Below are 26,341 nucleotides of genomic sequence, written 5' to 3' on the forward strand. Positions count from 1 at the left end.
TCAGACAGAATGTCTCCAAATTATGACGAAATTATTCATTTCTCTCTATTGGATTAATAGCTAAGGGTGATATTCCATACAGTTGCTTCCTGCGGGCAAAGAGAATGGCACAATGGAAAAGTTGTGTGAACTTTGTCATTGGACCATGAAAATGCTGACCAAAACTCATAGATTCTTTCTACTTTGGTAGCTTGTTGCCATGGAATAGGCTTGAATTTAATCTCATACCTGAATCTGGTTACTCTGACTTTTTGTTTTCCACTGGGGTCACTTGAGATTTCATTTTCTGAAGCTCCTCAGAGAACCAATAACCTCCACAGGATCAGCAGTCAGGAAGAGGCCATTCAATAGGGGAAATTCTATTGAGAACCTTGGTTGCCTAACAAGGCATCTGACAGAGCTGCCCACAAGATAACTGTGAAAACACAAGTGTCATCTGGAAACCCTCTGGATCCATTAAGAGACACTGTAACCCTTGCTAGAGACGTTGCTGGCTTCAGTTAGCTCCATCACCACAAGAAGGTGGTCTGCCTACATCAAGGGATTTGTGGAAAAGTCCCTAAGAACCAAATAATGTCTTATCTGCTCCAGTGTAAAGACCAGATCTAACATGTGGCCAGAAACATGAATCAGGCCAGTGAATCAGGCTACTGATGACCAAGCCTGTGGTTATCATGGCAGCCAGAAATTCCTGAACTGTTTCTGAATCCAGAAAGGGGAGGTAGAAATTGCCCCAAGCCAGCATTCTGGGTGAATCCACATCCACTATAGTAACGAGATCAAGAAGCTTCTACACCAATGGAATAATGGTAAAATAGCAGCACCCTCAGCTTTGCCCACTAGCTAGCCTCACAAATAACACATTTGTGAGGCAGTGTTTCTTGCAATACCCATTGTCCTGATTACCAGGAAACACACTGAGACAATGACTTGGTCTCTAATATTTATTAGTAGTACTTAACAAGAATCCTAACAAACTGAGGAAGCGTGGGAAAACCCAGCCATATAAACCCCAAAGGTTAAGGCGGTCCCGATCTGTGTCTCTTTGAATGGCTGAACAGTTCCTCAGTGCTACGCATGCGCTTGACAGTCTGGGTGGGAGCCCCCTGCTCGCCATCCTTACTCATGACACCCATAGTCTGCAAATATATAGTTGTCACTTCTCTCCTCTTGCCCCAGGAGCTGACAGAGCACTTGAAACCTGGCTGAAGAGATTTCAGTGAGGGGCACACCCCTTTCCCTCTTTGTCAAGCCAGGTCTTGGTGATACATGTCAGGTTTGTCCTGTCATCCACAACTGAATCATGGATGATACTAGATTTATTACAGACAGACTTGGCATTCAAAAGAATCATCCTGAGCCCAGTCTGATGCAGGGACCCAGATTCCTGGCTTTAAAAACTGGGGGAGCAGAGGCAGACATTGGCACCGAGTTTCCATTCTCTTCCTTTGAAATAACTCACTCCTCTACCTCATGCTATTTCTACACTCTAACCATCACCACCATACCTTATCAACAGAATTAAATTATTACAGCAAAAAAAAAATCATCATCAATATATTGTTAATAAATTTTGTCTACATATTAAGAGTTATATTCCCCTTATCCACTGAGGTGTGCAAGGCAACCTGCATACATTTCCCATTTCCCAAAAGTATAGATTTCATATATACTTTTTAGTTTAAGCAGAGCTGCTATATTACAGGTCTTTAATCCTCACACTGACTAAAACAGTAATATTCCATTGCAAGAGATTCTAGCAAAATGATAGCAAACTAGTTTTAGTTAACCCCATGTTGAAATGTAAATTTCTCTTTGACTTACCAGAGGTTCTGCCATGATGATGCGGATCTTGCGTTCAGCCAGGGTGGTAAAGTTAACAAATAAACTTTTCAAGACATATTCTCCAGGCTTACTATCTGGATCAACATTGATAGGCAGCATGGTTGGAGGTCCCTTTTCCCTTTGTGTGCCAGAAACAGAAGGGACTGGTGGCTTAATGTATCCGTTACCCACCGGAGATGCTGAAAATTAAAGATGCAATATATACTTAATACAACATAATTTAGATTATAAAACATGTTTTATTCCAATGTATTCCATATAACCTTATTAAGGAGCTTGCAAAAATTAGAATATTAAGATGCTGAATAGATTGAAGCTTAATTTTATTTCATGCGAAATTTGTAAAAACATTGTTGTTAAAATTAAATATTAGTCAAGGGCTCTATCTTCCAAAATGCAGAACACAAAGAAGATAAAAGCATACAGAGAGATTGAAACTATCCTACTCAAATGCAGTATCATAGATTCAGTTCCCTTCCTGTGTGTGTGTGTGTGTGTGTTTGTATAAACACACACAAACAAATACACAGACATTAATTATTGCAGGGAGAATCCTGACCAAGGAGAGCTAAATTTCCCTGTACAATCTATTCTGAAAAACAATCTCTTTCCTACTGTGCTCATCTAGTATTTCATTAAAAAATAATGATGTCATCATATAATGACGTCATTAAGCTTATATGCAGTTATGACCTGGGAAAAGGTTTTATAGGATTCTTCTTAATTAGTGGTTGCAGTGCACTCCACAGAATGCACTTTAGGGGGGAGCTGCTTCCAAAAAGTGCGTAAGGTTGGGCTGGAAATAATTCAAGTTACAACAAATATGTGTATAACAGTGCAGAAAGAAAGAAAAAAAATCACACTAATCCCATGAGAGCCAGAGAAATCAGGATTTTATGAGGCCAAATAAAAGATTGTGCCAGCTGAATACCTGCCTAGATGAATACTGATGGGAATATTAAATATTGATGAATAATACAGACAGCTACTCATCAGATCTCAACACTGCATTTAAAGTTGGATGATACACTCCCTCCCTGATGCAGTCTAAACAGGCAATATTTCCTTAAGCTGATACAGAATTTTCATAATAATCCCCCCTAAAGTGAAATACAGTGAGTATATTTAGCTCTGATTCTCAATAGTAGCCACTATTAATCAGGAGCAGATTCACTTAGTTCTCAAAAATTTTTATTTGAATGAAATGCAACCTAATATAAGAGGATGGTGAACCACACACATTATTTGTATGCTTTTCTGTTGTTTACATAACAGAAAAAGTAATTTTATTCTTCCATACCAGGCAATATAGAATTCAAGCTTTATCATATAGCAACATTCCATTAACCCTGTCTAATTTTTTTAACTAACATTATTCCAAACACATATGGTTTTCCTAATTGGTTTTCTCCTCTCATTTGAGATCAGCACAATAAGCCACCATTTACTGAATATAGAACATTCTTGATATTTCTTTAAATGTGAAAAAATCTGGCCAGTGCAGACTATCACAACATAGCATCACCATTCTGTATGTGTGACAACTGAGTCAGATCTTCAGCATTATGAACAACCATTGCTCTTGAAAATAACATAATAGTATCCACAGACAATGAGTGAGCAGGTTAAGGTTAAATGTAAACAAAATTGAGAAGACTCTAAGAAATAGTTTAAATGGTAATTCATATTTCTGATCCTATAGTAACTACTTAAGAAATTATTTAGTCTTGTGAATTTACAGTCTTTTCTTGAATCATCCCACGTCTTAAAAATCTTATATACAGAGATTTCCAAACAATCAGAACAATTAAATTGTTGCTAAAATTTTTCTGGGAACTAATAAAAAACACAAGATTTCTGAGATTTTTAGATTGTAGATTACCCTCACCATTTAATTTTATTTGTGTTCAAGACAGTTTCTTAATCTCAACTGTTTTTCCACCACAAATAGCAACAAGTATCAGTACACAATGCACTTCCACTTCACTTAAACTACAGTTACAATTTAAGGATGCATTCTAATTTTATAATTAAAATAAGTAATAATATAATATAAAACTAAAATTAAGAAAAAATGGTAGAAACATAAATATCCTATTCTTGTGGTTTTGCATCAGTTAGCTATTTTACCCCTTGCCAAAAATAAATACATAAATAAGTAGGTTTTCTGGCTCATAACCCTTCTCCATTCTCAACACTTTGCTACTAATTTTTCCTCTTCAATTGTAGTGTTGTGTCCTCTATGATAATGTAGAATTAAATACTGCTGACAGGATAGTACAGAAATACAGATGACACATGCATTATAAAGATAAAACATCAGAATAATGCCTTTTCTATAGCTTTTCAAATATACCATAAAACTAAAGATATCTCTTTGATTATAAAGCAAGATCAATGAAGAGAGAAATCTCAGGCAAGCATGTGAACCTCATTAAGGCTTCACAAAAGCAGGCAGTTATTTTTTGTTACCTGTCCATATCTATATCTATATCTATCTATAAACCTACGCATATTTGGTTCTTAAGTTTTAAAATGCAGTAAACTCTAATAAGTCAATTTAAAATATAGACTTGTGGAGAGTTGGTTTTTTTTTTACCTACCAAGTCCTTTTATTAAGCTGATCACACTGGATCTCCGCCAGCAGGCCAGTGAAATCTCCATGAGGTTGACAGTATCAAAAAAGTTCCAGATCTTAAAATTTATTTGTTTCTATAAATGAGAAAAAAATGACTTGCTTCATGTCCCTGGTTTGGTCTTTTTGTTATAGAAGTTTTTATTAACTTCAGATTCAAAGTTAGGACTTTGGGGTTTTCAATGAGGACGACCTGCAGCTTCCTGATCAGAACACATTTTCCATAACCAAAGAGGTAATTTTTAGCCTCAGTGTATGATGATGATCTACAACTTGCAGAGTAGCTGCCAGTCTATATATATCCACAAGCACATACTATACTGACAGATTAGCAAAACTACTTCATGCACTCCAAGAACATGAGACTTGCTTGTATAGTCCTGCGTAAACAACTCTTGCATACCAACAACATACTGTATATTATCACACAGACCACGCTGAAGGCAGCTTTTCTCCCCTAAAGGTTAACACTGAGATAACACAGAATAAGTGATAAAAATATTTTCTTTGTAACCAAGGGACCTAAATCACACACAGAAACAGTGTGAATTCCTTTAGACAAAACAGACAGGGTGTCCTTTTATCAGTGTCAAAAGAAGTGTGAAATTGCACATCCTCAAAGAAAGTTACAGTTTATACTGTGGCTAAAACTTGCCCATTTGTTGAGGATAAACCCTCCATACTTATTCTTGAGTAAGTATGAACAGGATTAGACTATTAAACTATTATGAAATATCAACATTGAATAAAACATATACACTACAATTCAAACCAAATGTTATTCTAAGGTGACCTACAATTTTTTTTTAAACCACCAAGAAAACTACAGAAACTTTTCTAGGCATTTGCCAGGAGTCAAGACTGACTTGAAGACACACACATATACAATCTAAAAACTTTAGAAACAGCAGCATGAGTTCTATGAACAGCTGGAAAGTATATTGCCTGTAATGAAAAGAAAGTTATTCCAAGGAAAGAAGTGGAATTTCCAACAGAAAAATATATTTAAGTTTGAATTGACAAACTATTATTTAAAATAATCACCACCACCACCACACTATATCAAAAGGAAGCATTTCTCTTCTCATGGACTAATTAAAATGTAAAATGCAAAATGGCTTAGATGTGAGTAGCTGCCAAGAGTAGTGCAAGGCTACCTACAACCTCTCTGCTCCAATTCATAGAGAGCCATATTCTTCCAACAAGGTATCTTGGCAAGCTTAGGCAGATATCACAAAGAGCTTCTCCAAACAAACCTGCTTAAACTAACAGCGGCTTTCTCAACCCCCCCCCAAAAGGTGGGGGGGGCAGAAAGAGGACAGGAGGAAGACTTCTGCCTACCGAATTCTCCTCCTGATGAGTTTTTTTTAAATATTTCAAGAATATACATTTCATCTTGTCAGAAAATCAAGCATAAATCCAAAGGAGGCAGATCCTCTACAACTCTCTCTTACTATTGGAAGGTCTCCGAGAATACAGATATGATCATTCAAGAGCACACTGTCTAAGCCAAAGTATATAGGACAGGTAATAAAACAAATTAGACATTAGGTAACTTCTACTCATTTTAGAGGCTTACATGGTTCGTGATAGTGCTATAAGATAAATCTCAATTACAGTTCTTCCACTTGTATAAGAGGCTGTAGAATTTATTGCATAAGCACAGCAGGGTGAATTAGTTGTGCAAACTTTTGTGCAAGCAGTTGTGGAACAGTGCTATCCACTTTCTTGAAGCCCATGGCTTCAGCTTCAAGTGAGAGAGGATGAAGAGCCAATATCAACCCAACCAACTTCAGATAATCATACTAGGACTGACATACCAGCAGTGGGCGTAATATAATTCCATTCCTTCTTTTTGTCCATTTTTCTGTCGCTCATGCAGAAGAACACATAATACTCACCCCTCTCCAAACACTGTAGTGAGGCTTTTAAAGCCTCCCTGCATTCAGAAAGCAATTTTCTAAGAGGTGGTCAGAACATGGGGTAGAGGATTAACCCCATGCCCTTATGAACACCAACCTTTCTTGGCAAAAGTCACTTCTGCATAGTAATTAGCCTTTAAAATAATCTTCACTGGTTATAACAGAAGCTGTTTTAAACTCTTGGTGGGAGGGAAACTTGTTATCTCCATGCAGTCTTTCCCCCAGTGGAGCAGATCAGAACTTGAGCTGCACTGGGGCGTGGTGGGGGTGGGGGACAGCTTCCTTACGTTGCCTGTGGACTGAATGAGGAATCCGGTGAGTTGTACTGATACCTTAGGTCTGCACTCTGGAATTCTTTTGTTTAGAAAACAGCTGTAAAAAGCATAATTATATAACTTGAATCACTAGTAAATATCCTGGAACTACCCTTATGAATTTTAATCGATCAAAAGCAAAACACAAGATCTGGCTATAATCCAAAGTATAAATGAATATGTTGAGGTTGGAAATCAGTGGGACTTAGTTTTATGCTGTGTTAGGACTTTCATGACAATAAAATCAACCTAAAGGAATTAAGTACAAAGTCTCACCAATTGCCTAAAACAATTTTCTGAAAATATGTGGAATATACGCACACAGCAACTCTTAGTAACATATAAATTATTAAATAATTTATAAAAAATTATTAAACCTCTATGCCACCCAACTCTCAATGACGCTGGGCAGTTCACAATAATCAAATGAAATTACAATAAAATCAATAAAACAGAAAAGATATAGATAAAAGATGGCAAGTGTGATGAAGCAAAAAAATAAATAAGTAGAACAGAATCTCTATCAAGCTTCCTTAAAGTAACAAACAATGTATAAACTGTTGAGTTTATCTCCATATTTCTTTATAGGGCAAGACTGTACAAAAATACCCCTTGTTTTCAGAAGTCTGTATGGTCAATGTTTTCGGAAATAATGTTGGAGGAGACTACAACCATTTAAACTAGACTTTACCTGATTCTGGTTTAATTCCATATTGGATATAAGACTACCTATAAGACTGTTGGAATCAAGAAAGAACTTTAAAATGTTTTTCTAATTACTGAAAACATAAAAACCTAATATTATTCAATCCATTTTCATCTTTCAAAGGAACACATTTCTTGAAAGACTGGAAATATTAAATTCAGTTATTCTGTTTTCAATCACAGAAAAAGTATGTATAATACTGCAAGTCATAAAATAATATTTACTTAGAAAATACTTTACATTGTGTTGCCTTTCAAATGAGAACTTTCCTGTAAGACATTGGAGTGAGAAAAGCTTCACCACTGTTTTAGATTTCTCTGTGAATAACAATCTACAATTATAACTGCTAGTCTATAACCAGTATAAACAAAGCATCAAAATTTAACTTTGCATAAACCAACAATTTTTGTATATATTATTTTGGCTTGTTAAATGGAAATATACTTTCAAACATGACAGTAGAATTAATCTTAGAACATGTTCTCATAAATTATCTCAAGTACTTTTGTGCAGCTGAGTGCTAGCATTTCCTTCCTCCTCTTCATTTGTCCTGTGGTATTAGTCAAATCAGTCTTAATAGTAATACATTTAAAATAATGGAAAAACCGCCCATAAGCAAATACATATATTCAGATGCCTTTAGAAAAAGACTTACTGCATGCACATCCTGCCTTTCTTCCAGTGGACTCTAGGTGGCAAGCCAATTATTCAAAAGCAGATGGCATCCATCCACTGGCCAAATCCAGACCTAATGTTATCAGCAAATACTGTTCTGCTACATCATGGAAAGCTATAAGCCATGTCCTGCACCAAGAGTTCTGTCCTTACTGTTGGAAGTTATAGCTAATTAGGGCAGATGTCTGAAAGTATTTTTTATATATACAATTTTTATTGTTTTAACAATAATAAGAATTAATACAAACTAAAATAGAACGAAAAAGAAGAAAGAGAAAGGGAGAGAAAAGAGAAAAAGTTAAAAGTGCAGACAGAAAAAAAGTAGGAGAAAATAGAAAAAATATACAAAGAAAGATATAAAGAAGTGGCTTCTAATCTTCTTCACAGCAGTTGTAAGTACAATTATATTTTAATCTGTTTTTCTAAAGTTACATGATGTCTCCCTTCTATAATCTAACGTGTCTATTCATCAGAACCATAAATGTAAGTTCATTGTTTTCTTTTTTACTCAAAAAGTCCATAAGGGGTTTCCAGTCACCAATAAATGTAGATATTGCCTTTTCTCTGATCAAACAAGTAAATTTAGCCATTTCAGCAAGTTCTGTCATCTTCACCAACCATTCCTCCACTGTAGGTTGCCAAACCTTTCCAAATTTTTGCCAAATCTTTCCATCGTACATACAACAATCTTGCTGCAGTTATTATATATAAACATATATAGTTATCATATGTAAAAACAGTGTTCCATGGCTGATTTTCTAACTGTTTATCCATCAGTCCCAGGAGGAAACTTCTGGTTTCAACTGAATGTTAATCTTTAAGATCCTCTGAATCACTGTGTGTATATATTTGAGCCCAACATTTTCTAGCATTTTTACATGTCCACCAAGCATGATAAAATGACCCTTCTTGTTGTTCACATTTCCAACATAAATTTGAAGTACCTTTATACATTCTGGATAATTTTTCTGACATCATATACCAACAATACATCATTTTATAAAAACTTTTCTTACGATTATAACATAATGTAAATTTTCTTTTCAACCACATATTTTTCCATTGTTCCATTTGTATATTATAGCCAAAGTTTTTAGCCCACTTTATCATGCATTCTTTGACCTGTTCTTCTTTCAAATTTCAATAAAAGTTTATGCATTTTGGCAAATACATGTTCATCATTTGTACACAATTCCATTTCAAATTCTGTCTTACATTGTTCAATACCATCCACTCACCTCATTTCTTACTTCAACAAGTAGCATGGGCTGAATCCAAGGTGAAAGAGAAAACAAATATACAGGGTATACCAAAAGTCAGGCCCCACAGACAATTTATTATGTAAATTACATTAAATGTTTGAATTGGTTATTTTCTTCTAAACAATTACTTATTCATTTGATGCATGACCTTAGAACATTTCTAAGTACAGTAACGTTTTTTCTGAAATAAACCTTAATAAAACTTTTGTGATTGGCCTATGGAACCTGACTTTTGGTACAACCTGTATAAAAACTACAGCAACAAGAAGTTTCATGGGTTTATGTAGAAGAATAGCTTCCTGAACAAGAGTCTTGTAAAACCTGGAGCGTGTTCTTTTTTGTGATTCCCTATATAATCTTGCATGTCTTACTAGTAGCCCTAGATAAAACAAAGAAGAAATCCCCATGACTTTTTATCATATGAAACATTCACTAAATTCTTGAACATTTTAAATTGCCTTTTCAATGCCTTTCTTAGATTGTTCTAAAACCAGAAAGGTTATAAATCTCAAACAAATACAAGATCATCTTCCGGCAATCCCGATACTATTTCATTTTTTATACTATATCCCAAACCTTTGGCCATTTCTTTATAAGTCCACTACAAATGAGAAAGCTGCAGTTTCCCCAACGTGTTGCCATCCTTCGTACCCACCTTTCAGTTCTGCTTTTAAAGATGCAATTAAATATTTGCTTCATTCCACAAGTGGGTAAGCATTTGCCCAAAACTGAGTGACTTTCAGCAAGTCAACAATTAGTAATCAGTCAACAAAGAAGAATTTAAAACTTGTACATTATTAGTGATGTTTAGCTGAACATGAATTGAAGCACTGTGTAAATAAAACAAACAACTGGTATAGATCATTAACAAAAAACATCACATGCCCCTTGAGAACATTTGTATTGGGACATCACTTTGTAACAGGCACAATGACATGCTATTTGGGCATAATGAATTATTATTCCTGGTATCATGAGATCAGCTCTATGGTACTTCTGAAAAAATACTCCATTTTGCATGTTCTTCAGCAAACGCAAACACAAATTTATGAGATAGGCATGTGAATTAACCGAAGGTTTCCTTTTACATTGAGAATGTTTATATATATTTTACCTGTACTTCTCCCTCTCTATGGGAATAATCTGCACCATCCTCCCAAAAATCCAAAGTCTGCTTCTTTCAACTACACTTGTCACTTTCAACATTTGAATGAATCAAGTGAATCCCATTTTTCCTTTTAGGATCAAAATCTTCCTTAATATATGATTAAATGTTATATCAATTCTAACAACTATTAATCATGCTAACCCTAAGGCAGGAATTTAATTTATCAGTCTTTGAGTAGAAGGAACTTGGATGGTCCTCATAGTTTTTTGTTGACATTTCACTTATACAGAAATGGAAAGAAAACAAAAGGAACTGGGAACAGATGGAAACATGCTAATATTTCTACCTAAAATTATAGGCATGAATCTACATCTAAGAAGCATACCTATTCAAAAATGAATACCAAATATTTCTCAACTTGTGGAACTTGACGTACTCCCGAGTTTCTTTCTTGGGAAAGAACTTTTTTTGCCCTTTCTTTTCCACCAGAAAGGCAGCCACATGGCCGCAGGAAAAGATGCAGCTGCTTTCCCAACAGGTGCTATGTGCACGCTTAGGCACTTTCCAAATCACACTGTGCCTTCAATTCCAGATCTCTTCCCAGACGACTGGCTACTTTTCCAGCTTCTATTTCATGTAACTCACCTGTACAGCATTATAGGTCATGATTAAGGTTATGGTATTAAAACTGAATTCAGCTGTTTTTGTTTTGAGTAGGCAGACACAGGTTAAAATGTTTTTCTAAATTAACAGATGCTGAGCTGTTGATCTGCTGGAACAGTAAAAACAGTTCAACAGCTGTGGGACTCAAAATAACATGGACAGCAAATTGCTGAACTGCAGCCTTGAAGCATATGGCATTTTATCCAACAAGAGGGGTCCTATAATTATGTTTATTCATTGGGGATGAATAATCCATGATAGGTGACAGGTTTTCCCTTGAATAAACTATCACTTCGTCTCTTTCAGAAGAAAATCCGTATTCTCTTTATGTGATGTTGTAACCCTTTTAGATCATTAATTGATACTATACTTAAATGACATGAATCAGGAAAAAAAGAACTCAGCTTCCACTAATGCAATCTTGCCGTAGGCAATGAGCTGGAAGTGCAAGTGAAATGAAAGTCAGAGTGAAGCTCTTGCACAGGAAGCTGAACCAGGACAGACAATGGGCAAGAAGGAGGAGAGATTTGGAAAGGAGGCAAGAAGGCTGAATGAGGATCAAGAATTGTGAAGCTAAGGAATAATCCAAAAAAGGAGGAAGTGGTAAGGCTGAGGCATGGAGAAAAAATGTGCCTCAAAGAGAACTGCATATAAGGCTTAAATTTGGAAGAAGATATATAGTCCCTTCATACTTGGCTAATTTTTTTTAACCTCCCTGAGGAGCAGAAAGCTATGGACCAAGGTATGCTACTGCACTGGAATTCATGAAGTCATGGTTGCTGCAAAGCCAAGAAAACATGGAATTGGATTTTATATATGGACCTCTAGCCATATATCACATTTTTAGTTGCAGACCTCTGATACTAATATTTTTCTTCCCTAGATAACTTGTGTGATAACTTATTATTCAGCAAATCAACTGTAATGCAGTGGAATTCTACATCCAATTTTATTTATGTATGATAAGTTAATAAAAAACTAATTATAGTTATTTTCCACTGCTATCTGATAGGATGGCAATAAAAATGTGATAAAATCATTTGTTTTAACTATATTATAACTATTAAGTAATTTTCTCATCTTCAAAGAGATTGGTTACAACAGGATTTGTACCCTGATTAAAATGCCCCAGGATTGTTTCAGGAAATAGAAATAATGCAGTTTCAATTAAAAATCTCATTACAAATACCAGCCATTTGAAGTAAAATGAAGTAACAAAAAAGGATAGTCAAACAAACCAAAAAAATACATTCCAGTTTGTAAAAGCTATTTCTTGTGGCTTTTCACAGACAAATATATAACAAAATCCATTTCATAATTCATTTAGCAGAAACCTTTCTTACTGATTTCAAAAGGGCAGTTTTGTTTATTAGTTTGTTGCAACAAAAAACTGACAAGTCTTATGGAACTTTAGAGTAGAACAAGTTCATTAGGCATAACCTTTCACAGATCGCATATAATTACAATCCTCAAAAGGTATGTTATAGTATATTTTTGACATGCTGTAAGACTACTGGTTGTGGTTTTGCAATTAATCAAGTTTTAGACATCGTTTATATGAAATGACAGTGATAGTAACTGTTAATACAGGAAATAATTTTAACTTTTTGTGTTTCAGTTCACCCAGATTAAGAAATAGATCTATACATCAGAATTTTCAGATGGAACTGTCTCAAGGAAAAGACAAATACTGTTGAAGGAATCGTCCAAGAGCTTCATAACTGCAGAAATAGATAGATTAAATTAACAAATTATTTGTCTCATATTTAGTTAGTATACATATACTGTCTTCATTAAATAATCTCAAAAAAAGTATTAGTAGTGAAATAATGTAACATGTTATTTACAAATTAATTGGTTAGTTTGAAGCACAATGCTGCTATCAGCCTTCCTTCACAATCTGACAAATTAATTCACATTTGCAAAAGATATAAAACTAATTCAGAATAAGAAATACAATTTTAAAGGATATCAGAGAAGACTTTTAAATATATATAAATAATAATTTGGATAAAAGGTATAAAAACTAATTTCTACAAAATGAGCAGGCCTGACTTGGAATTTTAGCCCAAGGTTATAGAACAATGGAATTTTGTTTTATAGTGATTACAGGTAGCCTTCACTTAATGACCACAATTGAGCCCGATTTTTGGTTGTATGTCATAATGGTTATTAAGCAAGTCCAGACTCGTTTTTACAACCTTTTTTAACCACGGTTGTTAAGTGAGTCACAGCAGTCATTAAGTGATTCAAGATTGGGGCTTATGGCTTCTGGGATGGCCAAATCCAGATCACGTGATTGCTGAGGCCTTATGAAGGTTGTAATTTCGGTCCCAATCGGAAATTTTGACTTTTGGGGTACCATCGTAACTTTGAACAGCCTTTAAGAGGCTGGTTAGTAAGTGAAGAATACCTGTACAAATAGTCCTCACATAATGACAGTAATTGGGACTGGAATTTCTGTCACTAAGTGGTCATAAAGCATAATGTCACATGACAGTCCCCATTGCCATCATTAAGTGAGGACTGCAGGCTGTTAAGTGAAGACCTCACATGGCCATGACTTGCAACTTCCTGCCAGCTTTCAACAGCAGGGAGTAGCAACTCCACAACAAATCTTTCCTTAGGTAGCTCACAAACAGGCTGGTGGGTGGGTGAGTTCTCTGAAGCGCAGGCAGGTGGGGGCTGGGTGCTACAGCCCAGCGTGAACTCAGGGCTCCTCGGGAGAAAGAGCAGCGGGAGCAGGAGCATCTTACCAGAGCGACTTGTGACCTCCACTGACTTTGCTGGTGGGAAGCCGGCAAGGAAGGTTGCAAATGGCCATCATGTGACTGCGGAATGCTGCAAACATCGTAAGTGTGAGCCAGTTGCAAAGCACCCAAATCATGATCACATGACCGCACAGATGTTGCAATGGCCAGAAGTCCGAGGACTGGTTGTAAGTCCCCCTTGTTCAGCACTGTCGTAACTTTGAATGGTTACTGAATGAGTAGTCATAACCTGAAGACTACCTGTATAATGTGCTTTATACTAAAACTCTAATTTTTTTAAAAAATGTACTCTATAATATACAAGAAAGAATGAAAAAATCCTACAATATCCAAATATATATATATATATATTAGAAATTAGGAAACAAAGAAAAACAAAAGCAAAAAAGACACACATGTTACAATTGATAAAGAAAAGCAACTCAATTTTTAGACCAATTATATCTTGACCATGCAGGGTATTAGTCAGTCTTTTCATTAATGTACAAAGAACAGGTATCTTCAGTCTAGAATTCTAAGTCCAGCACAGTATTATATTTCCAATGAGACAAAACAATGTATTTTGTTAAGCCCTCCATAAGTTAATATATTTAAAATATCCAGTATATAATTCAACACGTTATAATGTTTAAAAAGTTTTTCTACCCCAAATCGTATTAATGATAATATGAATATTAAACCAAAATGGGGCCCATATCGTAGATGTCAAAATCCCCTCAAATTATATTTCCAGCATAAAGGTGATACCCAACTCTTCCTAAACATCCACTTATGTGCCCAATAAAAGTATTTTATTGATAAATTAGTCTCATCTTAAGATTAGAAACATATTTAACATTATTTAAAATATGACACCACTGAATTGTTAAAATAGGATACAGTATTTCAATTCTTTCATCTAAAATTCTTGAAATTTACTGTTACCTATCTTAGTAACTCTTTAGCTGTCTGTAAAAATAAATTGTACTTTTAGAATCTTCTAGAATACTCTCCAATAATAGTTCGGGAGTTTCAGGAGCTGCTAACACATGAGGTTCAAATTGTGAAACTAAATCCTGTGTTATTGTGAATATGAACTTGTTATTCACAGGCATTCCATTCCAGTGAAAATGCCTGAATAATGAGACCACAGATAAGGGGTTTTTGAAAAAATGTATTTTAGGCATGCGCAAAAGCCTGTCTGCCATTTTGCATATTCATAAAATAAACAAAAATGTGCAAAAAACCATGAATACATGAAACTATTTACCACAGACACCAAGATCCAGGATGTATTTTCTAACCAGAGATAATTAAAGCCACTTGCACTGCTATTCAGCAGCTTTGTTAGGTGCTTAATTTATTTTTTTCCTCTGACAGACTAAGGTTCTTTCAATACTCTTGGGTTTATTCAAAGTAATTAATGTCTACAGTTGGACATAAAAGCAACAGTTTCAGGCATGAAAGCAACAGCTGCATACACCTGGTTCTCACAATGGAATGCAGTTGCTGTTCTGAGAAATTTTGGCAAAAGCATTGTTATACCATGGGATTTTTGCAGCACTTTTAGCAGAAACATCCTCTGCATTTATCTCCATTTACATATGGTACTGTAATTTAATAACCTCACTCATTAGAAGCTTAACATTAAATTACTAATTAACTGTAAAAATTATCAAGCTCCATGATGATTTCCACTTTTCAGTCAGCTGAATAGCAATTAAATGTCATGATTTTAAGGAGGATTGTCAAAACATGTTATGAATCATGCTGTTTGTCAGGTATCTTAACATTTACATGCATTCTTAACATTTTCATGAAAACAGCCTTCTCTGAACATGAGAGTTTCCTTAAATTTTTTTCATTTCTTCTTCTTTTCATCATTTTCTATAGTCTTGATTTGTTATTCTATAGATGCACACAGGGTACCATTCTTCACCAAAAACCTCCATAGACATGTTCAAACTACCCAGGAACAAGATGTGTTTAATATTCCTGCTAAGAAAATTAGGATGTAATACCACTGAACATACTGCTTTCTCTATGGACACTTTAAAAAGAATTTAGATCAAGGACAAGGAAACTCTCATTAATACATTTGTACTACACTTTTTAGTAAGACTAATATTTACCATAGCAATAGAACTGCAATGAGAACTGCAATATGCAGCAATCAGAACATCATGTTCTAATGGGGGAAAGCAACAATAGAATCATGGAAGTATCTGGCAGAAATTAGGAATTTACTTTTATCAACTTGATTATATTCAGCTCAAGCCTTAAAGATACAGACAACTCAAGGCTGATTATTCACGGCTTCTGAAAGATGCTATGAGCTGGGATTTTATGGTGAGAAATAAACTTCAAACCTGGATGTTATAGAACTTTAATGCAATAGTTTAGTGTTAGACAATTTAAATCTTGATTTGACAAAAATACATTGTAAGCGACTTCAAGGCCCTAATATAAGGAAGAATAAACATTAAATAAATATATTGTACCTATCTCTTCCTTTAAAGAGGAAAACTAGAAAAGAGAGCAGCCCAATAAAAAGACTTTACCTTCCTTCAGCTAAATTATATTCATGGTCCAAAACTGGTAGGTAGGATTGAAAGCTAGTTGTTTTAGACCTCTCAATGAGTTTTCATACTGTTGCCCGTGGTATCCCTTTGGACTACCTGTGAGGAATTAGAGACGGAGTGAGATGGAGAGGTTTGGCACTCAGATGAGGGGGTGCCTCTGGATTTAGACTTCTCCTCCTTCCTATTTAACTTCTATATGAAGTTGCAGAGAATGTGACTATCAATATTTGGATAGGGAAGAACTGGCTCAGACCTAATCCTATCCTGACAAAGTGGCTATTTGTTCATAAACCTGCTAATTCTAGGATTATATCATTTTTACTCTTGTGCTCACTGATGATGAATAAGGACACAATGTGGAAGTCCTCCTGGACTCACAGCTCCTCCTGAAGTAGCAGGTGGAGGCTGTAGGAAGGAAAATACTTGCCCAGCTTTGGCTGGTGCACCAACTATCGCCTTACCTAGAATAGGAGGTCACTCATACTCCTGTCATTTCTTGTACGGATTACAGTAATTCACTTTACCTTGAAGATTACACAGAAACTACCAATGATCCAAAGTATAACTGCCCCAACTCTTTGAACAGTCTTTATAAAAACAGGTTTATATAGGATTGCAGCATCTAACATGTTACTGTGTTTTATTACAGAAAACATGGACAATGTCAGATCAAACAAGGAAATCGCCGTCCCCATTATGAGTTTCTCACATAAAGTTTCAGACACACTTATCAAAAGTCAAGACATCCTTAAGATCCTTGTAATATCTTGTGATCTTGCACTTTACGACCACATTGCTTACCAATGGCAGTTCTGGTCCCAATTGCCGTCATTAATCTAGGACTATTTATATGAGAAGCATGTATCTGCGTGAAGATGTGCAGCATAATCAGAACTGGGGAGTTAGATAAATATATAGGTAAAATCAGGGCTGCACCTGGGGGGTGGGCAAGTGGGGCACGTGCCCCGGGCACTATGCTGGGGGGACGCCAAAATGAGCACTGGGGGGGCACCAAAATGGGCACGGAATCCATGTTTGCCCCGGGTGACACAGACTCTTGTTGAAGGCCTGGTTAAAATCAAGGGCCACTAAACTGAGACAAAATGGATTCCAAAACATTTTCCACTGGGTTATTCATAGCATTAAGGGATAGGGTGGTGAATGCAGTATTTAATTTCACCTTGTTATTAACTGTAGAATGAAATTTATCAGAAAAAGCAAGTAAACATGTCAAAGTATAGGATTTAAACTACATGTAGCATATACAAGTTACTCTGACAATTTACTGACAGCACACTGTAATAATTTATTCTGCTCTTTGATCCATTTGATTATCTTTATGTTTAAATCAAAATTTAAACATAGGAAGAACAGCAACAGCAACACAATTCACTAAAATCACAACCACCAATGTGTCCAGGAATTAACAGAATTACAATTCTTCCTATACATTTATTTATTTAATAAATTTATAGGGCCGCCCATCTCATAACACATGACTCTGGATGGCCAACAATTAAAACAAAATAGGAACAAAATAAAACACAACCAGTGATTAAAAACATAAATAAGACAGCCGAGAATAATCAAACACAGCACAATCAATATAACCAGACAACAGGCTCACCCACACTATCAGCGCCCCTTTGCCATCCAGACACTATAAGGCTTGATGGCAAAGCCAAGTTTTTAATGCCTTGTGGAAGGCCAGCAGGGACAGGGCAAGTCTGATCTCAGGGCTGGGATGATATTCCAAAGGGTGGGCACCACAGCAGAAAAGGCATTCCTTCTGGGTCCTACTAGATGACACTGTCTTGCAGAGGCAAGATTCACATTGCTATATGATGCATGGAATGTGCAGGGTGAACTAATTCTAGTATGATCAAACTTATTACAGAGATTTCAATGAACTTGTATCCTTTTGTTAATAATCTTGGGGTCAAATGACGAAGCAAGTTATGATGTGATGTCTATGTGTGGGTGTACAAATTAAGTATTGATTTTTCTTATTTTTGATAATAGTACAGTATTTATAGAAAACTAAATTTTACTGAATTATTAATTTATTTTGCTTCATTCATAGCAAAGCACAGTGTGCTTTGCGTGCTTACTTTTTAGAGCCACTGTTAAGTTTAATTCTGTTCCACATATTTTGATTGTTCCTGTGTTCTATCACAGCAAAATCTTTTGTATATCAAACTCACATATCACAAATAAATCAGCCTAATCAAGTTCATAGGAATAAATACAGAAATAAATACATGAAGCCAAGCCTAACTGATTGATATCACATTGTTTCTGATTATTCAAGTGCACCAGCTAAGCTGTATATTTTGGAAAAAGCAAAATACTGTATGCGTGAAGAGACAAACCAAGTTTATCAGCAAATATACCAGAATTTTTTTGTTAATTCTATTTTATAAAATAATTAATAGAAAAAATACATATAGTATTGTGGTTTATCTCTAAGAACGAAGTATAAATGGAAATTTAAAAGTCCATTTCATCTACTCTTAAGTAGTTTTTTCAGAAAAAAAGTATTTATTTATAACCTGGTTATTGCTTAATTAACCAATTCTGTTTATCCTCAAGTCACTTGAGAACTGACTTTCTGCAACAAGGTCACCCCAAACCATTTTTACATCTTTTAGCACACTGCCTTTTATTCACCTAATGTAACCAAATTTGATCAGCTGATCTTTCAAATGAGGGCTGCAATGAAAGGCCAAAAAGTTATTTCTCTCTACATTTCACATAAAACTCCATGGATTTATTCTGTTTTCCCAAAAGAACCGGTTACTGCACAAAAATTGGTGTATCACATTGTCACACGTTTCACTAGCTCCTACTCAAAAAGAATATGCTTTAGCAGACTGAACCTCCTGCATAATGACACTAAGTCTGAAATATCTGTCATAGTCAACAGTATTTTCTGGGCTGGAATAGGCTGAGACTGGCATGGGATGAACTTGTGGGTTGCATGGGAAACTTTAGCCATGGTGCCAGGTCTTTTTTGCTTTTTGTTTTAATGTTTTTAATTTACTGTAGATAGATATTGTTTTTATTTTTAGATGCGAGCCACCCAGAGTTTGGTTCAAGATGGGTGGCCATCTAAATGTTTTAAATAAATAAATAAGTATAAGTCACATGATTTGAAAATGTTAAGCAATGGCTTCAAAAACAATTTTAAAAAAAATGTCATTTAAATCTATCACTGTGATGTTCTATTAATCTATGTATTCAACAGTACCTTATTTCAAGAGAAGACCTCAAGAATCCATTAGGTAAAGATGACTCAGTATTTTAACACTGGGATATACAAACACATTAATATAAAAGTGTCAGTGTAGTTGACGATGGCTGATGTAACACCTTTAAGCAAAACTTTCTGATTCAATTGGCCCTAAATACTGTATTGTCCCCTGTCCAACAAACAACTCAGTGTGACAGATTTCCAGCAGTAACTATTTCCTCTGTACATTTATTCATTTACATGGAAATGTATATGCTTGCCACCCACTCTCTTAATGCCTCTGGGCAGCTTACAAGTTACAATAAAAGCAATGCATCAAACATTAAATCATAACTTATATAAAACATACATGTTGAAAGAATAACATTAGAAGTCTTGTGAAAATCAAAATTTTGAGCCCCCTCCTGAAATATACTATAATACCGAGTATTTTATTTCAGAGTACAACTTTGCTCAACTGGAAAAAGCCCATTAAAGGGGGGGAAAAAAGGTAACAGGAAACCTGAGTGAAAAATATGTACTGGAAAATGCCCAACTTGCTTTGAAGGATTTATTCAGGGTCATTTTTTGTTATTCAGGTAAAAGAAAAGAAAAATCAATGCAAGCCCATTCTATTTTCAGCCTGAATTTATTTTCAGCCTGAATTTATTAGGCATTATTTCAAAAAGAGATTGCTACTCAGGCATGAGCAAGCTCACCAACAGTTGCTCTTCTGACTTCTATCAAACAAGTGATATCAAAGCCTCTCATATTCACCACACCAAGGATAGGGAGACTTATGGGTTCAACTCTGGTTTTTATGAGTGCCCTTGTTGTTGTTGTTGATAGTTGCCGTTGAGTCATTTACAACTCATGACAATCCTATGTATAACAGAACTGGGGTCTATCAAATACAGCCAGAAGCAAAAGGCTTACACACAAAATAATTCTGATCACAGGAATGTGTTTTGAGTACTAAACCTGGATGTATAGTCTTTCCACACACAATCCATTCTAAGTTCTACATCCTTTGACTTATGCCCAGCAGCTTTCCCCACCCCCAATGTTTAAAACAACTAAGTAATTTTTAATTTGTTCTCTTATATTTCAAGCAAATAAGTCTGAAGGCACGTTTAAATGAATAAAGCTACATTGATTTCTTTTTGATAACTATAGTAACCTCTTAAATTCACTGAGGGAGAAAAATGTCTCATAGTATGATAGAAGTTTGATAATAAACTAATTTAACTTTGATACAGAATTGTAGAGAATTGTAGAGAATGTTGATAAAACTTTACTTTAGGCTTTAACAGACAGTTTAGTTAAGCTGAATAACTTCTAATTATATTACTAATGAAAATGATCCAACCCAATGGAAAATACCACCAGAATTTGGACTTGCGGTGGGAATGGTGGACTGAACGGCTGTGCCTGCTGGTTCAGCAGGTGGAGCTGACAATGTGGTAATTTTTTTCTGGCTCAGGCAGGTTTACCTGAAGCCCAGAAATGTTCTCCGGATCAAAGAGAATACCTGGAATCATCCCATCTGTCCTCCGGATGGCTGCCTGCAGCCAGAAAATCACAAATAGAGTTTTGCTTTCAACTGGTAAGAACCAGATTGGAGGCGAGGATTTCATCACTTTCCAAGCTGCGCTGTAGCCTTAAAGGGACACTAGGACCGGCCACCCCATTTCTAAATCACCAAGTTGTATTTTTTTTTAAGCATATGTACCCCAAGAGAGGCTTTGTACAGAGAGGAGAAGCTGGTTCTCTTGGTAAAGGTAAAGGTAAAGGTTTCCCTTGACGTAAAGTCCAGTCGTGTCCGACTCTAGGGGGCGGTGCTCATCTCCGTTTCTAAGCCTTGGAGCCGGCGTTGTCCCTAAGGACCCGTCTGTGGTCATGTGGCCGGCATGACTCACGGAACGCCGTTACCTTCCCGCCGAAGCGGTACCAATTAATCTACTCACATTTGCATGTTTTCGAACTGCTTGGTGTGCAGGAGCTGGGACGAGCAACGGGAGCTCACCCCGCCGCGCGGTTTCGAACTGCCGACCTTCCGATCGGCAGCTCAGCGGTTTAACCCGCAGCGCCACTGCGTCCCTTAGGGTTCTCTTGGTGGTTAATGTTATTTTCAGGATTACTTTTTTAAAAAATTCTTCTAAGTTTTGGACTTCGTTTTTCTTCCAAAGGAAATTCCAAAGATTGAGAGTAAACAATTGTCTTCCTGTTATTATTTTTGTACTAAAATTAAAGATATTAGCATTTTCCTACACATTGAATTAGCTGTTTCGAACTTTCAGTTTTCTGCTTCTACTTTCCCCGGGGAACTGCCTGCATATCTCACTTTCGCTTATGTAAACACATTCTGGAATCCTTTCATATCTTCGACTTTCACTGGTTAGGCTCCTAGGGGGCGCCATAATCTACTGCGTGAGACATGGAGGATTTCAAACAGATTCTTTCTGACTTTCACCAGGATTTTAAACAGATTTCTTCTGACTTCTGTCAAGCTTTTATGCATGATACCCAGGACATTGTGGAAAATATGAGATCTAAAATGTGCCATCAGGTTGGAGATGTGGTGGATGAAATTGAGGAATTTAAGAATGATAGATTTTTTTTAAGACTGAGATTGGGATTTTTATCTAGATGCTGGATGAAGATTGGATAATGGAGTTGGAGAAATCTAAGGGGGAGAGTGATCTGCAAGCCATAAGTAAAATCGATCTCCTGGTGGAATGCCATGAAAAGAACCTGGAATCTTTAAAGGGGAGCAGGTGGGGTGTTTGATTCTTTCAAGAAGAAAGCTCTGTGCACATTGTGGGGATATGTAACTGCTTTGGTTTATTTTGAAGTGGGATAAGGGTTGAAGAATGTTCACCTGGTTTGCTTTAAGGATTTGATTGATGCTATTTGCCTTTAAAGATTTGGATTTACTATTTTGAATTGGCTTTTGGGGGGGGGTTATTGAGATGAAAGTTATTAAAACTGTTGTATTAGGGTTAAAGAATGTTTATCTGATTTGCTTTAAGGATTTGATTGATGCTATTCCTTCTTAAAGACATGGAATTACTGTTCTGAATTGTCTTTGTTTTTTGGGTTTATTAAGATTGGGATTATTAAAATTGTTGTACTACTAAGTATACTAGCAAACAATTTATATGCTTTTAAATTTGATTCTTATTATAGTAGACAGAAATGTATAGAATATTGGTAAGAAGGGGATAATTAAATATTTTAATCTTTTGGAGGGGAGAAAGATGTTTAAGAGGTTTATATGAACTTTTTTTTTATTTTAATGTAAGGGGAAGGAGTAACTGAACTTAGTGATTTTTATTATGTGTTAAAGTGGAATGACTTATAGAAATAAGGTAGTGTTTTGGTTTAATATAGAGTAAGAGATTGATTATGGAAATTTTTGTATATCCTTGCTGTTAAAAGTCGGAAGGCACATCTTTTTGTAGATTTGAAAAAAAATTCTCTTGTGTTTCTGCACCTTTTTAGTTTTTTTTCTTTCTTTGTAGTTTTTTGTTTCTTTGTAGTTTTTATTCTTCTCTTGAAACCTAATAAAATTTACTATAAAAAAATGCAGCCCGAATTTTTAGCTGCATAGGTTAAAAACTATTTTGCCACCATTTTCATACTACATACAGTATTTTAAAACAACTAAAACATTTTCATGACAAAATCTTCCAACAATTCAGTTTCTCTCTCCTGTCCTGCTATATCTTCTATCCATTTAAATCAATTAACAATAGTTCAATAAGAAATCATTAATGTTACGCACAAGGATGATGATCAGAACTAATTATCAGAATGCCAACACTGTAACTATATTATCACTTTATGGTTAAAAAAATAATTCAGACAAGTCTTAAGCCAGTGCCTTTAACTATTATTCACAGATGATATCCTTGATACATTATTGGTTCTACACTGTATTTTAGATCTATATTTGAATAATCAGCATCCTACTTCATATACAAATTAAAAATCCATCACGTGCTAGAGATGTTTACTTGGGGATATGGGGTCAATAGCTACATGTTACATATGTAAAATAACTGTATCTTTCCAGAAAGACTGAACATTTTAGAAGTGGGTGGAATCTGATGCCATTCAAGTCTGCTGATGTAAGGCAGGCATGAAAAGGAAATATTTCTCAAATGAAATTTCACTTATTAAAATAATAAAAATAGACAGACTGGAGGCTTAATTAACTTCATATTAGTAGTGAACATTCTTGACATTCACTGATCATTATTATAGAGAATATTTCCTACATATAAAAAACTAGAAAAAAGGCCACTACTGATTACCATCAGTAATACTGACCTCTGCAACATTGGATAGCTCCAGCCCCACTTGTTTACATTGTGAATCTCTCTCATTTGGTTTAGAAAGAAAGGTACAGTCCTTTACCACAAATATAACAGAGGCAATAAAACTACAAAAGGGAGCAGAGTGTGAATATTGAACAGACAGTATTCAGTATACCATGATTCCATCCTCCCTGCCTTCCTGTATTTATTCAGTAGATATGTAAAAATATGAAGATGGGTTGTCGTTCCCCACCTCCAACCCTGAATAACAAACACAAAATATGACAGGTGATGCTATTCAGTTGTTGGAGCGCCATCCTCCCCACAAATGAAAGTCAGACTGAACAAAACCAAGCAAAAACATTTAAGGAAGGGAAACTGGAATTCTCCCACCCTGCTCTTCTCCAGATACAGAAGGTGAACTTGAGAGAGCTTCTGAAAATCCCGGCAAAAACAAGTAGGAACTGAAATCCTACCCTTCCACCTAAGGATTAGGATTACAGTCATAACTATAATTATAGCTGAGATTGGGGTTTGCTAGAAAAGTACATCGTGGGAGCCTTCTCCCCAAAGGAAGACATCACTTGGTCACCAAGCTATCAGCCCAAAGGCAAGAGTGCACTGCCTCCATGCTACCAGCAATGCTGTAGGATGTGGGGAAGGAGGAAAGGAGAGAGGAAAGCTCACTCACTATTGCTCCAGGATTTCAGTAAATATTTGATACTGATTTCAAAGAAGCCGGAATCCTGCTGGCTGGCCATGGCTGCGGCATACAAAGAGCTCGAGCGGCAGGTACTTTGCCGACGAGATGGGACTGTCACCAGTTAGTGATGTAAACGGAGGGGTCAGGAGAGGAAATGAAGTCTCCGCAGAACCTCTCCTTCCGCTCCTGAGGGGCAGTTGCTCCTGCAGTAGCGGCAGCTGCTGCTCTCTCGTCCAGCAACAACAAACGAGGCAGCCTTGGCGATGCTTGTCCCCAGCTCATCCTTCACCGGGCACGCCGCCTCCCCATCGCACAGCGCCCCGGGAGAGTCTCGCGCCGCTTCCCAAAATCCACCAGCTCGCTTAAGTGCTGCTGCTCCTGCGGGCTGCGGCGGTGGCGACTGCTGCATAAACGCCGCTGTCTCCTTCTCCCTCGCCGGGTATTAGAAAGGAGCGGTCGGAAAGAAAAACACCTCTTCCTGCAAAACGCCCCGCAGCAGCCCAGGCAGCCGAGCCGGCCCGGCGATTCGCCACCGAGGACAGCTTCGAGGGCCCTTCCCGCTTGCAGCCCGGCGCGCGGAGCGGAAGATCTGAACCCAGCCGGGGTGGTTTTGTTTTGTTTTTATACCAGCTGCTGCCTTGTCAGCTGCTTCCCTCCCAAGAACAACAACACCGCCTAATTCTCAACAACTGCATCATGCTGCGGTAAAGCCCAAACTGCACCCATCCAGAGGGTGCAGTGACGGTGCCTCTTTTCTCCTCCCTCCCCCAGGTTTTGCCGGGCGCCTCTTCGCGCTGCCTCGGTTGTTTGGGGTCTTCTCTCTCGGCACCAGACAAACCGGAGCGGCTGCTGGTACCATTTTGTCTTGGATCAGATTTAAAGAGACAGCAGCCAGAGGAATCCTGGCTTATTAAAGGCTCTCTGTGTTTGCCCCCTATGCCACTGATATGGCCAAGCTAGAACATCTCCATTGTTAACCAGGTTGGCACTTGCTTTAGCAGGAGAAATGAAATGTCTACGGAAATCAAAGAGACTAGCACCCTGATATAATCTATCTATCTATCTATCTATCTATCTATCTATCTATCTATCTATCTATCTATCTATCTATCTATCTATCTATCTATCTATCTATCTCAAAATTATGATGCTTTTTGCAAACCAAGCATGGACCAGAGCCCTGAAAATTATCACTGCTGTGAACTGGATGAATATGGGCCATCCCAGACATGGGCACTTCAACACCTGGGACAACAGTGCGAAAATAGCTGACCTTCCATATGATGAGCAACTGGGTTTCCACAGACAGAGATTGCATGCATGCATATTATACACTGTGTATTTGTGCATGTATGAATGTATGGGTGTATACACACACACACACACACACACACGCACAGAATGTGTGTGTGAGAAAGAGACTTTTGACAGTTTTCTAGCACCCACTGCAAAAAAGGCAGTACAATATACCATACTAAATGTGATAGTATTTAAAATACCACAAGAGATTGTTACAATAATACTATAATATAGTTATCTCTCTGAAAATTCCTATAACTCCATCAGTTATACCAAGTACATCTAGTTGCTACTGATTTCAAGATAATATATATCCAAACAGC

The 26,341-nt window shown here is 36.5% G+C and overlaps 1 protein-coding gene across 2 annotated transcripts in view; it reads right to left on the bottom strand.

Moving 5' to 3' along the window:
- Positions 1-25,246, bottom strand: part of FRY (FRY microtubule binding protein) — a 150,085-nt gene extending 124,839 nt beyond the window's left edge. For both annotated transcript variants that reach the window (XM_063305708.1, XM_063305709.1), the window contains exons 1-2: positions 24,708-25,246; positions 1,825-2,024 (exon numbers count right to left, since the gene is read on the bottom strand). In XM_063305708.1, coding sequence (XP_063161778.1) covers positions 1,825-2,024; positions 24,708-24,777 — 270 coding nt within the window. In that variant the 5' untranslated portion in view covers positions 24,778-25,246. The remainder of the gene's footprint in view (positions 1-1,824; positions 2,025-24,707) is intronic.
- Between the last annotated feature and the right edge of the window lie 1,095 nt (positions 25,247-26,341).

The sequence above is a fragment of the Candoia aspera genome, chromosome 5 (assembly GCF_035149785.1).
Source record: "Candoia aspera isolate rCanAsp1 chromosome 5, rCanAsp1.hap2, whole genome shotgun sequence".
NCBI lineage: Eukaryota > Metazoa > Chordata > Lepidosauria > Squamata > Boidae > Candoia > Candoia aspera.